General features: G+C 27.0%; 2 protein-coding genes and 1 long non-coding RNA gene across 5 annotated transcripts in view; 2 read left to right on the forward strand and 1 right to left on the reverse strand.

Moving 5' to 3' along the window:
• Positions 1-16,255, forward strand: part of LOC123267302 — a 142,568-nt gene that overhangs the window by 76,632 nt on the left and 49,681 nt on the right. The gene's annotated exons all lie outside the window — the stretch shown is intronic.
• On the reverse strand, positions 696-4,912 carry LOC123267301 (vesicle-associated membrane protein 7). Of its 3 annotated transcripts, none has more exons than XM_044731865.1 (5): positions 4,630-4,912; positions 3,365-3,574; positions 2,792-2,929; positions 1,282-1,440; positions 696-1,178 (listed from the first exon to the last, which is right to left on the reverse strand). In XM_044731865.1, exons 2-5 carry the CDS (start codon positions 3,566-3,568, stop codon positions 1,017-1,019), a joined length of 663 nt encoding a protein of 220 aa, XP_044587800.1. In that variant the 5' UTR covers positions 3,569-3,574; positions 4,630-4,912; the 3' UTR covers positions 696-1,016. The 3 variants fall into 3 exon arrangements, with proteins under 3 accessions (XP_044587800.1, XP_044587801.1, XP_044587802.1); XM_044731866.1 differs by lacking the exon at positions 4,630-4,912 and adding an exon at positions 4,443-4,559; XM_044731867.1 differs by lacking the exon at positions 4,630-4,912 and adding an exon at positions 4,374-4,396.
• LOC123267297 (mitochondrial amidoxime reducing component 2) lies at positions 8,238-16,216 on the forward strand. The gene is made up of 4 exons (XM_044731856.1): positions 8,238-8,391; positions 10,634-11,214; positions 12,263-12,540; positions 15,907-16,216. The coding sequence occupies exons 1-4, from the start codon at positions 8,388-8,390 to the stop codon at positions 16,064-16,066; spliced, it is 1,023 nt and encodes a 340-aa protein (XP_044587791.1). The 5' UTR covers positions 8,238-8,387; the 3' UTR covers positions 16,067-16,216.

Below are 16,255 nucleotides of genomic sequence, written 5' to 3' on the forward strand. Positions count from 1 at the left end.
TTTTTTTAATTAACTAAAAAAAAAGTTTTATTAATTAATTATTAATTTTTAATTACTTTTTTTTTTTTGTTAATAATTTCGAAAAAAATTGTAAATTACAAAATTATTAAATTTTAGTAAAGGCGCGCAGTAGCCCTATCGGATCCGGCCCTTGCTTACCAAAGCATTGGACCGGGTTCGAGTCCGGCGTACACCAATGAATATTTTCAATATTTAAGTGTATTATTCTGCTCAGCCCAAAAAATAAAACGAGTTCCAATCTCAAAAGTTTATCCCCTACCGTAGTCGCTCATGACCTTAGTAGTTTATGCGACTTTAAACAATTAAAAAAAAAAAAAAAAAAAAAAAAAAATTTATTAGTTTATTTAATGCAGAATTTCACATTAGTCTGATTTTTTTATAAATTAATTTAAAAAATTTTTCAATAATTATTTTAACAAAAATTAATCAAAGGTCTAATAATTTTAGTTATCTAATTTCTTTCAACTTTACCCTGAAAAAAAATTATTTGATTAAAAAAAACTTTTGAATTAAATAAAATTATTTTGAAAAGTTTGTTTTAGTGAAGCAAAAAAAAGTTTTAAGTGAGAATTTTTTCAACTTAAAATATTTATACTTAAATTTTCGAATTAAACATCTAGATTTTTTTTTAAATTAAATGTTAATTAATTTAAAATTGAAAACACAAAAAAACGTATGCTGTAAATTGAAAATTATTAATTATATTTGTAATTTAAAATACATGTATAATATAATAGTCATTTAATATCATCTACAACAGTAAATCTAAATAATAGTTAAAATTTATTACAGTAAAAAATTAAAGTGGCTGTATAGTACCTGAATAATGTGCCATAGGTTACACGTATATATACATTTTCAATATTTATATTTGTTCATCGTTTTCTTCCTCAAACTCTATTTATATTAATAGTAATAATAATAATAATATATAAATATATTTGTTATTTTATTTAAATATTCAAAGAAAAAAAAAATAAAAAAAAGAAATTTATTTAATTTCCGACGCATTTTTGCCAAGCCAATCCGCCACAAAACATTGAGACGATAAAGTAGACAACGACAATCAAAATAGCGCCAACTATTACGTAAAGTTTAACATTCTTCCAGAATAAAGAGCGGGCTAGGTTTCTGCTTGTCTTTCTGAATGTCACAGACTGAAAAAATAATATATTTAATTATATTATATTTACTATATTAATTATATTAGTGTTATTTATATTTTATAACGAAGAAAAATAATATTCATCGATTACTTACATTATTTGTTAAATTTTCAGTTTTGTTAACAAGTAACTCCAGTCGTTCGCCTCTCATAGCAACATTATCTATATTTCGCACCATTATATCTTTGAGTTCGTCTAATTCTCCATGAACTTTTGATAGTGTGTCAATATCTTTAGATTCGCTGTAATGTTTCTAAAATTTATTTCAATTTTTATTAGTAAGTTTATAAAAAACTTTTAAAAAATAATAATAACTAGCAATCTTGCAGTCACTATGTGACTGCCGTGACTTGTGAACTATAAATAAGCAAAAATTTTGTTTTATTAAACAATGACTTTCATTAAATTGCACTGTACTTTCTTAAATATTGACATTTTTAAAGATATAAGCTCATCCCGATGTTAAACTCATCAAGAGCTTTCATTTGAGTACCCACATGCATTTTTGATATATTTTTCATATATACATATATATAATATATATAAATATATGAAAAATTGATGTGGGTACTCAAATGAAAGGTCTCGATGAGTATAACATCGGGATGAGCTTATATCTTTAAAAATGTCAGTAGTTGACAAGATACAAGGTCATTTCTTAATTATTGATATTTTTAAAGATTTAAGCTCATCCCGATGTTAAACTCATCAAGAGCTTTCATTTGAGTACCCACATGCATTTTTGATATATTTTTCATATATACATATATATAATATATATAAATATATGAAAAATTGATGTGGGTACTCAAATGAAAGGTCTCGATGAGTGTAACATCTGGATGAGCTTATATCTTTAAAAATGTCAGTAGTTGACAAGATACAAGGTCATTTCTTAATTATTGACATTTTTAAAGATATTAGCTCATCCCGATATTACACTCATCAAGAGCTTTCATTTGAGTACCAACATACATTTTTGATATATTTTTCATGTATACATATATATATATATATTATATAATATATATAAATATATGAAAAATTGATGTGGGTACTCAAATGAAAGGTCTCGATGAGAGTAACATCGGGATGAGCTTATATCTTTAAAAATGTCAGTAATTGACAAGATACAAGGTCATTTCTTAATTATTGAGATTTTTAAAGATTTAAGCTCATCCCGATGTTAAACTCATGAAGAGCTTTCATTTGAGTACCAACATACATTTTTGATATATTTTTCATATATACATATATATATTATATAATATATATAAATATATGAAAAATTGATGTGGGTACTCAAATGAAAGGTCTCGATGAGTGTAACATCGGGATGAGCTTATATCTTTAAAAATGTTAATAGTTCACGAGATACAAGGTCATTTTGAATTATGTATGCTTTGTCAGATACTGTTATTTAAATTTATTATTATTATTTAACACTATAATTATTCCCTCTCACGCGTGGTTCTGTGTGATAACAAGTGATATTTTCCTTGTAATATTATCATCATTGTGATCTAATCTCAATAATTTTTTGTTCAGTAAATATTGTTTATGTCGAATAGCATTAAATAAATAAATAAATAAATTATTATTACCATTTCATTAGTCAACACTCGTGAAAATTCAGTGTTCATTGAATAAGCAATAGCAGTATGAATCCCGGGGCCATAAGACGCCAAAAATCTTCTTTTTATTTCGTTTAAAAATAAGAACGCTCTTGATCTTTGGAAATCCTGAAAATAATTTATAAATTTTATTTTATTAAATAAAAATAAAAGTTTTTATTTGCAATAAATTTTTATTAAATCATTTTACTTTTATTTTAAACTCATTGAAAATTATTTCTTATTTTTAAGTTTGGTTTTCTATTAATTAAATTGTTTTTTTTTTTTTATTTTTCAAACTATAATTTTGTAAAAAAGGACCAAAAATTTTCAAATTGTTCTTTACAATTTACAATTTTTCAAAAATCAAACTAATTTTTTTTCTTTCTAACGATAATATATCAATTTAAAAAATTGAATGCAGTTATAGTGTTCAGTCATAACTTTATTTTTATTTTTAATTTAAAATTATATACTAACTAGCTGCTCAACCGAACAATGCAACTTTATTTAAAAATGTAATTTAAAGCGATTATCATTCAAATGACTCAGTTTAATACTTACATCATCTGTTATACACATGTAAATAATTCTATCCTCACAAATGTAATGAAACAAATACGGTCCTTGTGAGTAAGTTAGTTTATCATTTTGAGGCGGTATTTTTGGTAGAATTTTGTCTATCACTTCCTCAAAATTACCAGTACAAGTTGCATACTTGGCTAGTATTGTTGGTCCTCGCGAAATTACGCTGTATAAGATAGGCATTGTTACCTAGAAACAATCAATTAAAATTAATTATTGAAATAATAATTTTAAATAATTTTTTTTTCTTTAAAATATTTATATTTTTTAATTTAAGAGCTATTGATTGATTACAAAAATTATTAAAATTATGGTGCTGCATTTATCAGACAGCTGATATTTTTTTTTAATAGAAAAATTATTACAAAGCAAATTAAAAATAGCAATTTTTCGTTTTTTCAATGTAAAAATTATTAAATAAAATAATCATAATAAAAAATCAAATTGTAAAATTTAAAAAATTTTTAGAATTAAAAATTATCAATTAGAAAAATATAAATTGCAGAATTTTTGAAATTTTTTTATGATATTAAAGTTAGCAGTCGCTTGACGATTTTTAATTTTATTTAACAAAAAAATTTGTTCTAAAAAATTGCATTTTTTATTTTTTTTAATTTTCAAATGCAATTTTTATTCTCATTTTTTTCTCATAATTTGTTACAAAAATTCTTAAAAATCTGCCAGGTTAATTTTCATTATTTTTTTTAATAAAGAAAATTAAAAATTGTAGAATTTTTTAAATATTAAAGCTAATAGTCACTTTACAATTTTTTAATTTTATTTAATAAAAAAATTTGTTCCAAAAATTTATTTTTTAAAAATTTCTACATGTCAATTTTTTTTGCCACAATTTATTTGCTATAAAATTCTTAAAATTATTAAAAATCTGCCAATTTTTTTTAGAAAATTAAAAACAAAAATTTGACTTGTAAAATTTAGCCAAAGTAAAAACTGCAATTTTATTTAAATATTTTATTTTCAATCTAACCAAAAACTGATTAGATGTCTGTTGATTAAGTGTCACAAATAATTGCAACTGTCATTCAGTTTCACTTACAATTATCAATACAACTCAGTGAATGCTTCTAAATAAATGAAATAAATAAGCGAATTAGTAATGAAAGTTTATGTTTTAAATTTTGTATTAAATAAAAATGAGACATATGTTGTTAAACAGTCCCGAAGAAAATCACTAACAAAAAACAGTGATTAAGGCTAATTACAATGTGCTTTACATGACTCACCGATTTCAGACGTACAACACAACAATCCACTGAGTAATTTTTTATTTATCCAATATAATAAATACTTTGGCGTTTGTTTGTTCTTAAATTGAGAGCAATTTTTAGAGTAAATGAAGAAATTTCACAATAAATTCAGAAAGATGTTTTTATATTATCGAAACAAAATACATACAGTGAAGCTACGCCTCAAAGATATTTTTTATACTCCGATAATTGAGATTTGTTATTACTGACATTTAAGTCGCCATCGACAAACGTCAAAACACTGAAAAATATCAGCTGATTTTTTTTTTACATTATTTATATATATTTTATTATTTTTTCTTTAACTCGCACGCCTTCGGTCTATTGCGGCAAGAATTTAGAATACTGAGTTTTAGCGGGAAAATTCAAATTTTATTTTAGCTCCAAAATTACTAAATAAATATATCATACTTAAATTAGCCGACATTTAAAAATTTTTAGAATTGCACGACTCATGATGCGAAGCATCAGAGAGTGCTTTACGATCGAAAAATTTTTTTCGCCTCATTTTGGCGGCTATTTTTATTATTATAGCCTTGTTAGTTCACGGAATCAAGATATTTTGCATACTATTGTCGAGATAATTTAATGGAGATTAATTTCATACTTTTTAAAAATTGATTTACTGCAATAGAATTGGAAAAAAACACCAAAATAGGTCAAAAATTTTCCTGTCCGTCATGTGTGAAACCCGAAAACACTGTAACTTGTGAAAAAATCCATTATTTGAGTTAAATTTTTTTTTTTTAAATTCTAATCGACGATTGTAGGTCACTGAATGCGAATGATTAATTAATTCAGTGTCGTTTAATTGCAATTAATAAAAAACGAAAACTACAAGACTGTATATCTATATATATCCATGTAAAATTAACATGGATGGTGATATATCTATATCTATAGATATTATGTACATTTTATTCCACCAGGGGCGCTTGTGCAGTACCTTCTTACTACAGCTGTTTTTTCGGCAATTAATTTTGAACGACTTAAGTTTTTTTTTTTTTTTTATATTTCATAATTAAATGAACATTATGAGTCGTTTACTTTTGGATTTTCCAAACTTTTTTTTTTTTATTAAAAAAATTATTACGAAAAAATAAAAAAAAAATTCTATTTGTAAAAAACTTTAGAAACTGTAAGTGCAATTTTTAAAAAATATTTTTAACTTCCCGCTAAGAAAATCGAAGATTTTCAAAAATCGGGAAGTTATTGTTTTCACCCCGTTTTGCAAAAATCGAGTTTTCATCAGAACTCGACGTTTGAAGGTCACAGGAAGCTTCCCTGACTATCCCCGCGAGGTTGTCACGGTGTCTGTATGTATGTATGTGTGTGTGTGTGTGTGTGTGTGTGTGTGTGTGAAAGTATGTGAACCGCTTATAACTTTTGAACGGCTTGACCGATTTCATCGCGGTTGGTGCCATTCGAAAGGGCTTGACTAAACTTAGATTTTGAAAACTATTTGGACCGATTCAGATCAATAGATTTTGAGAAATCTTAAAAAAACTGAAAAAAAAATTTTTTTCAAATGTGGTTTTTTTGGAATAACTTTTAAACGGCTTAAAGGTTCAATTCCAAAAACTAATCAGCTCTTAACCTTAAAAAACCACGTCGATCGCCACCAGTCCGGTCAAAATCGGTTCGAAAGAATTTATCGTGAACGAAAGAAAACCGAAAAAAGTGTTTTTTCGGAATAACTCCAAAATTCCTAGCGCGATCAATTCAAAATTTGAAATTCTTTGTGAGGCTTAAAAAACTGCGTCGAATGCTTCTAACCGCGTAAAAATCGGTTTATTCATTCAAAAGTTATTGCGGTTTAAAAATTCAAAAAATAGTGTCTTATCAAATCTCTATCAGACTTTTGAGCTCGAAGAGCTTTAAAGCATAGGAAAGCAATCTCTTTGAGCTCGGAGAGCTCAAAATAACCCATAAATTGTATTTTTAAGCTCGAAGAGCTCAAAAACGTCATTGGTGCAATTTTAAGCGCCTAAGTATGGAATTAGCGGGAAGTTGCAGGGATGGCCTTCAGGGTCAACCGTTTTCCTAATTTTTTTGTTTTAATTTAATTATTAAAAAAAAATCAAAAAATTAAAAACGTCGACTAACTTTAGTATTAAAAATTACCCGAAGTTCAACAATTTTTGTATTTTTTTTTCAACAATTGAATTGTAAATAAAAAAACACTTTAAAAAATTGCACTTATAATTTTTTTAATTTTCTACATGTGAAATTTTTTCTTTTGATTTTTTTGTAATAATTTTTTCAATAAAAAAAAATTATAAAAATTTTCAGATATCGACTAATTTAATTTTCATAATAAAAATATAAAATTTATATGTATTAATTAATTATAGTAATTAATACCTGTAATTTATAATAATTAAAAACTTTGATGCATAAATTGTATAAAATTATTATCAATTAATACAACAAATAATTTAAAAGAGAAAATTTTCCAATTTTTAGCGAAAATTTTCATAAATTTAAATCAACTGTCATCTGATCATTTTTTGATAAAATTACAAAAAAACTTGTCTTAATTGTTTCTTAATGATTCTATAAGTCGCATTTTTATTTTTAATGTTTTTTGTAACAATTATTTGTTAAAAACTATTTGAAAAAATTCATTGAGTCATTTATTTATTTTTGATTGTCTTTAAAATAATTTTTTCATAAAAAGAAAATTCTACAATATGATTTTTTATTTTTTTTGTAATAATTTTTTTATTAAAAAAAAGTTTTTAAATTTTATAATTTCTGTACAAGGAAAGAATATGTCTTTAAAATAATTAAAAAATATAATATTTTAATTGTTTCTCCTGCCAGAATTCAATACACAATTTTTTAAAAATCTAAATAAAATCTATTGAAATTTTCCACTTGAAATAAATTTATTTCTTCTTTAATTTGGAGCAAAAATTAATTTCTCCAGAAAAAAATGAAATTCTATACAACAATTATAAAAATTCTATAAAATCTCCAGATTAATATAAAGATATCAGTAATTACTTGATAATTATCAATTAATATAAAGAGAAAATAATTAAATTGAATGAATAAACTATTTAAAATCCCTCCAAATCATGAATAATGCATTTTAAAATGAAGTAATTAAAAAAGTAATTTTGAGGGTATCAATTAAGATTGTTTATCGATAAATAAAATAATTTTTGCATAAAATATAATTTTATTGTTACTCATTCATACTTTTACAGTTAGTGAATTATTTACGGATGATATACTTGAGCAACAATCAAACGCGGTAGTAAATGTTGCGTGGATCGATAACGGTATCTTTCGTGTTTGAGATGCGCCGTGCGTGATTCCTTATATATATATATATATATATATATATATATATATATATATATATATATATATATATATATATATATATATATATATATATATATATATATATATATATATATTTTACATAGATGGTATTTATATTGTACGCATACTCCACTAATGCTTATAAGTCAAAATAATACTAGTCTGTATTAGTACTATACGGAGTATAGTACTCAGTACTGATGTCTAGTATTATCTAGTGAATTTTAACACTATAGGCTTCACCGCAAATTTACAACGTCTAGTCGTGTGCCGGCAGCCAAGCGATCGTTATCATTCTTTTTATATTTTGGTGTTATCAGTTCATATCTAAATGAATAAATAAATAAATAAATCTAAATATAAGTTTGATCTATTTGTGCTAGTGCTTAAATTATAAAATGGGTAAGTAGTAATTTTATTGCTATTTATTTCATAGTAATTTTATTTTTAATGTTTCTGATTTTTATTTTTTTTCAAACGAAAAAAAATTTTGAAAGGTTGTTTTTCATTTTTTATTTTATATTTGAGTTATGTAATTAATTATTGCGTTGTATTACTTTTAAAAGGCTGAAATAATTTATCATGAATATAAAATTGAATGTATTACTTATTATCAGAAAAATAATTAATTTTTTTTTGTATGTAATATTTTTATACGTCAGCATAAAATTTCTAGTACCAAGAATTTAAGTTGTCCAATTACTAAGTTTTTTGTTGCAAAAAAATCAGGTGACCATGAACACTAATAGTAACAATTAACTCTTATTTTAAAAGTAATTAAAAAAAAATTTTTTAATATTATTTTTTTATAAAATACTTAGTAATTATTTTTATGTAAGTATAAATAATTAATTAATGAGTTATTGGGGAAATTTTAATTTTATAGTTACAAAATTGAATATAATTCTTGAAAAATTGATTTTATAAAAAAATGATGAGGGCAAAGTTGTAGCTCACAAAATTTCTTACAAAAAATGTTTTTATACTGTGAGGTTAAATTTAATATTATAGAAGATATAGTAGTTCCAGTAGTGCTAAGTATTTATAAAATGAAAAGTTATATTTTAATTGTTATAAAAATGGTCATAACTCCTAAATAATTGGACTGACAGAAGGATTTATTAACTATTAATAATTGAATTTATTTGAAGACAATTATTTAATTTATTAAATTTTAATAAATATTTTTTAACATTCAATAAATATTCATTTGGGAAGAAAGTACATTTATTGATAGTTAATAAGTATTTATTAATAACTAATAAATATTTATTAACAGTTAATAAATTGTACTTAATAAATTACTTATCGTATTTAATAAATAATTTATTAACTGTTAATGAATATTTATTAAATCCTATGTTAAGAAATCATTTATTAACAGTTAATAAAGCTGATTAAATATAAACAAATCTTTCTATCAGTGGGATTTTATGAAAAAATCATAAAAGAGCAAAATTGTAACTCACAAAATTTTCTATAAAAAATCAACAGACTCGATAGAGTCTGGCGCCAAGTTCCGTTCTCAAGCCAGACTACCGAGTGTGTATATACCGTAAGCAGAACGGTTTTTTGAGGTTACAAATTTTTTTTCAAATTTATTTTGATTTTTTTTTTATATGATATTTTATAATAGTATTTCATGCTTTTTATTACGCGTATTACTTGATTATTATCAATTATCTTTATAATTTCTATTTAAAATTACTAAAAATAATCAGCACAAACTATAGCGACCCAGATTTTTAGATTTTAACTTTTTTCTTATGTAAAAAGCGGACGGCCAGAGACTAAATAATATAAGAATGCATGCTAATCTTATAATAGATGGGAAACTACAGTGAAAAAAAGATATTTGACAGCTTGCAATTACACACGCCAGGCGGCGCAAGAATAACTTTTACATGAACTATAGCTTAAAGGGGATAGTTTGCCACCGGAAATGTATTAAATTAAAATTGTCAATTTTATTATAATTACAAAAATACTGAAATCCGAGAAAAACAGTTTCACTGTAAAAATCGCGCCAAGTCCACGTTCATAAGACTATTAAGAAAAAATTTTATTTCTTTACAAAAGATATAAAATAAAAATTAAAAATCCAAGATACCGATATGGTTGTATATGATTTTCGGAAATTAAAAAAAATTTTTTTGTAAATTTAAAAATTAAAAGAAACCAATTTTGGAACGCACTTGGTGTGCATGATTGTGTACTTTAATTTTTTTTAAAAGTCCTAGTAGATAGATTTTAGGAATTTCATAAAAAATGAAATATTTTGTAACCACGCACACTAAATACGTTCCAAAATTGTTTCTTTTAATTTTTAAATTTACAAAAAATTTTTTTTAATTTTCGAAAATCATATACAACCATATCGGTATCTTGGATTTTTAAATTTTTTATTTTATATCTTTTTGTAAAGAAATAAAATTTTTTTTTCTTAATAGTCTTATGAACGTGGACTTGGCGCGATTTTTTTACAGTGAAACTGTTTTTTGCTCAGATTGTTTTTACACTGTAAGGTTATTTTTAATATTTTCGGAGATATATTAATTTAAAAAGAAAAATATGGACTCAATTTTTACAAATTTAAAAATAATTTTAATGACTGAAAATTAAGTAAAAAAAATAATTTCAACAGACAGAACAAGAATGAGCTACATAACAGCCCTAGCAATAGGAACAACAACCTTGCTAGTCTTTGCCTGGTGGTGGTGGCGACGAGGCAAGATCTATATTTTGCCCAGCAAGTGGCGAAAAGTCGGCGAGCTGAGCGACATCTTCGTCTTTCCAGTAAAATCCTTGGGCTGCATCCGAGAGACCGCGATTGAGTGCACGCCTTTGGGCTGCAAGTCCGGGTGGCTTAGAGACCGGACTCTGATGGTGATAGATTTGTCCGGAAAGTTCGTAACCGGAAGACAGCTACCACGAATGGTCCAGGTGATTCCCAACGTAGCAGGCTCAGTATTGACTCTCCGCGCTCCGGGAATGATGACCATCAGCATAGATCTGGCCCAGATCGGGAGCAAGACCTTCAAAGCCGCAGTCTGGAGTCAGTCCGTTCCTGCTTGCGATTGCGGTGAAGAAGTTGCTCGCTGGCTGTCCCGCTTTCTTCTTCAAGAGGACACTGGCCTCAGACTGGTCTACTATCCGCTTGATGGACCGTATCGCGATGTTAGAGAAAATAATCGGGGATTTCCTCTTATGGAAAAATCCGATGCAGTATGTTCATTTTTTTTTCATTCTCAATTTTTTGCATGCCTTACAGCCACATTGTACATATAATTGATACAAAAAACACACTGTTAGAAAGAAAAATAATCACTAGTCTTAAAAAAAATTTTTTTAATCGGTTAATTGCTATTTTTACATAAAAAGTGGTTTTAATGTCTTATAATAAGGATTTTTAAAGTCTTTAAAAAGGGACAAACAAGATAACTTTTGAAAAAATCAATTTTTCAACTTCATTTATTTTTTTATCTTCTCATTTTTTCATACGCTACACTTTAATAATTTGTTTTTGATCGGTTAATTGTTATTTTTATATAAAAAAGTGGTTTTAATGTCTTATAACAAGGATTTTTAAAGTTTATAAGAAGGGACAAGCAAAATAACTTTTGAAAAAATTAATTTATTTTTTAATCTCCTCATTTTCTCATACACTTAAAAAATTTGTTTTTGATTGGTTAATTGCTATTTTTATACAAAAAAGTGGGTTAATGTCTTATAATAAGGATTTTTAAAGTCTTTAAGAAGGGACAAACAAGATAACTTTTGAAAAAATCAATTTTTCAACTCAATTTATTTTTTAATCTCCTCATCTGCCAAATGTAAAGCTATGAATTGAAAATTGCAGCTTAATATTGTTTTGTTTAATTATAATTAACTTTTTTCGGCTGGCAATTGGAGAAATTTTCTATCCTTTGGTTCTTTTTTAGGATTCACTTATTGGAACGAAAGAGAGCGTTCAATTTGTATGAAAAAAATACTATCCACGGAAAAATTTAAATAAGCTTCAAAATAGAATTGTAAATAAAATTAATTTTTTGTAGTTTATTTGAAATGAACTTATTATTAAAATTATTTTTTTTTCTATCGACGTTTGATAATAAATTTAAAATAGTATTAAAGTTATTAGTAAAAATTTGTTGTATATTTAAACATTAGTTTGATCAATTTATGTATAACAAGCATTTAAGGTATGCACATTTGGATTTACCAAGCTTTTTTTTTTTAACCTGATAACTTTTGTTCAACTTTTCAAAAACAGGGCGCCTATCCAGACGCAACAGCTTACACGTTGATGAACGAAGCTTCAATCAACGATTTGAACACGCGAATAGAAGATGCAGTGGTTCCTCTTAATTTCAGGCCAAATTTCGTCGTCAAAGGCGCAGAACCTTTGGAAGAAGATACTTGGGACTGGATAAAAATCGGCGGTGTTTTATTTAGGAATGTCAAGCCTTGTACCAGATGTATCTTTACTACTGTTCATCCAGAGCTTGGTGTTAAACATCCTAAAATGGAGCCACTTAAGACTTTGAAAACGTAACTACTTAGATAATTTAATTAACGACTAACACTCGCGTCGAAGAGCGTGCGTTGATTCAACTGATAGAAGGACTTCTTAGCATTTAAGAAATCATTTCTTAGTATTTAAAAAATATTTCTTCATATTAAAGAAATATTTCTTAGTATTTATAATATTTTTTAGTATCTAACAAGTATTTTTTAAATACTAAGACATGATTTCTTAAATACAAAGAAATATTTTTAAATACTAGGAAATCCTTATATCAGTAAAGGTTTACTTCGAAAAAAAACTACTTGATTAAAGAAAAATATTATGTTAAAAATTTCACTCTTGTTTCCAAATATTTTATTTGAATTTATTAAAAAAATTTAGTCGCGATTCATAAATAAATTTTTAAGTATTGAAAAAAAATCTTCTTTATTGAAGAAATAATTTTTTGGATCAAGAATATTTTTATTTAGTTAAGTAATTTTTTTTTTATTGTACTAAGGTAAAAGCCCCAATTATTGACGCTATAAGAGACACAGTTATGATTTCATTTTTTTTAAGCAATCAAATATAAATATCGTTGAATTTTGTTTGTGGTAATGTCTTAAGTAATGTTTTAACTAATCAATTTCTTTTTTTAAAATGATAATCAGTGATATTTACCAATTAATTTTAAATAATTAAATAGATGATCTGGATACACCAATTATTGACGGGTTAAAAAACTGATTGATCTAATTATTGACGTACCGTAACCCCAATTATTGACGCCCCTATTGCGCATGCGTCGAATCATTTGGTTATGTTCTCTTATTTATCAAAACTTGATATAAAGTAATCAATATTATTAAAATTAATTAATAATAATTTCCATGAATGATTAATTATTATTAAAAATATAATTAGTATATTACACACCTAGGGAAGTAAAGTAAGAAATGTCTCAGATCACATGTAATTGTTGGCCGAGGCGAAGCCGAGGTTGACAAACATGTGATCTGAGGCTTTCTTATTTACTGGCCAAGGTGTGTATACTATTTTTCTGCTCGACGTAGCCAGAATGCGGCACTTTCGTTTAGCGCAGAGGGCCGAAAGTTGACGCTTTCTGCCCGTTGAGCAAAATTGTTTTTTCTGCCCTCCGGCCGGAAAGTGGCAACTTTCTGGCTGCTGCGCTAAACAAAGTTGCCACATTCCGGCTACGTCGAGCAGAAAAATAGTATACACACCTTGGCCAATAAAAAGTAAAGCCTAAGACCACATGTTTGTCAACCTCGGCTTCGCCTCGGCCAACACTTACATGTGATCTGAGACTTTTCTTATTTTACTGGCCTAGGTATGTAATATACTATTAAAAACTTATTCAACTCCAAAATACGCCGAGTTATTTGACAGTTAAAAGCCTTGTATATAATCGCGTAACATATTTTATACTTAAAAAAAAGGCGTCATATAGCGTTGTCGACTGGCTGTCAATATGGGATTCACCATAAAAATTGTGAACTAGTTATTGACTTCCATTATTTAAATAATATAAAGCATACAATTAATTTCGATTATTTAATTTTATAAATATTTCATATATTGTTAATTAAAAAAAAAATAGATAATATAATTACATGAAGAAATTAATTTAAACTCGGCAGTTAAAAAAAATGCTTTTATTGCTCTCCTAGCCGAAAGTACGCTCTTCCTGGCAGCAATTTACTCCAGGAAGAGCAACTTTTATGGCCTGCTCTAACGCATGCGCCCTACGCATATTTTCTGGCTCGGCAGCATAGAACCTCGCTTTCTTTCGTATTTTCGTGGCGCGACCGGCCTATACAGCGAGTTTCAACTGTATATATAACAGTCACAACATCGTCTGTATGTAACATGTCAGCGCATAAACTAACCAAAAAATGTCAAAAAAATAAAATAATTTTTTTTGCCCTCCGGGCGGAAAGTGGCAACTTTCGTCCCGCTGCGCTAAACTAAGTTGCCGCTTTCCGCCTTCGTCGGACAAAAAAATAGTATACACTCCTCGGGAAGTAAATAAGAAAGCCTCAGATCACATGTTTGTTGACCTCGGCTTCGCCTCGGCCAACAATTACATGTGATCTGAGACATTTCTTACTTTACTTCCCTAGGTGTGTAATATACTATTTTTGCCCTCCGGGCGGAAAGTGGCAACTTTCGTCCCGCTGCGCTAAACTAAGTTGCCGCTTTCCGCCTTCGTCGGACAAAAAAATAGTATACACTCCTCGGGAAGTAAATAAGAAAGCCTCAGATCACATGTTTGTTGACCTCGGCTTCGCCTCGGCCAACAATTACATGTGATCTGAGACATTTCTTACTTTACTTCCCTAGGTGTGTAATATACTATTTAACTAGATCATTGTTAATGAACTATTTAATAATAATACTGCAAAAATAATTTATATAAAAAATAAAACATAATAGTTTTGTGAATTTTATTTGCTTTTTTTTATATTTTGATAGTTAGTAAAGCAATGTTTATAAAACGATCCATGTACTCTACAAAGTTGTAATAATTTAATTTCAATCTTTCTTAGCCGTCGATTACTAATTAAAAACTAATTTTTAATCAACTTAAAAAAATAAATTCTGTAATTAGAATGAGTTTAAATATTTGTGACAAATTCTGTGCATGATATCACTCTTAATCAGAGCATTTGTTAGTAAAGTTTAAAATAACATTTTTTTTCAATTTATTAACTTTTATTTTTTTTTTTATACCCGCCCCGACCAGCAAAGCCTCGACTTCGCTTCGGCTTTGCAAAAGTCGGGCGGTGCCCCCCTCACGCCCGGCAAAACCTCGGCTTTGCCTCGGTTTTGCAAAACCCCTTCCACAGGGTTGCGTACTTTCGGCTGGAGAGCAAAAAAAATAGTATACAACCCATGACTAGAATGTTGGATACATTCCCGGCAAAACCTCGGCTACGCCTCGGCCATCATATCCCATACGCCGGGAAATCCAACTTTCTGGCCTTGGGTTGTAATATACTATTTCTAACCAAAGTTGTTAAGAAAATAGACGCTCGTAAGCTGGTTTGATCAACTGGTGCTAACTTTATTTTTTTTTAATAATTAATATTTAATATTTTGAACTGAAAGTGATTTTTTTCAATTTTTCAATTAATTAGAATTTAATAAAAATTTATTTGATCGTTATTCTCATTACAGATAATTTAATATATTTAAAAATAATTTAGGGTGTCAGTATTTAGACCCCCGTCAATAATTGGGGCTTTTACCTTAAATATTTATCAAATTACAACTTATATTATAAATATCGTAAATTTTTTATAAAATTTTTTGGAAACCTGTGTATAATAAAACTCGGTATTTATTAAACTAAAATATTAAAATGACAAATGACAAAATATTTACAGATATAGACTGATTGAAGATCCAGATTTGCGTCCTTACACTAAAGACAATCCAGTAATGGGCGTCCATATGGGCTTGAAAGGTCCCAATGGAGTGGTCCGGATTGGGGACCCAGTGTACGTCGGTATTGCCGATGCTGACCCTATTACGTCGCCACCGTAGCTAAAACGGTGGGACTCTTGCGATTGCATGTGTCCCAGCGAGTCACCTTGTGACAATTGATTGTAAATTACTATTTTTATAAATATATAATCATAATCATAAGATATTATATATACTCATATTTTTGTAAATTTTATACGAGTAATATTTTAAAAAGTAAATTCAGTTTTATAAGCCTTTTTGGCATTT

Source organism: Cotesia glomerata, linkage group LG6, assembly GCF_020080835.1.
Source record: "Cotesia glomerata isolate CgM1 linkage group LG6, MPM_Cglom_v2.3, whole genome shotgun sequence".
NCBI lineage: Eukaryota > Metazoa > Arthropoda > Insecta > Hymenoptera > Braconidae > Cotesia > Cotesia glomerata.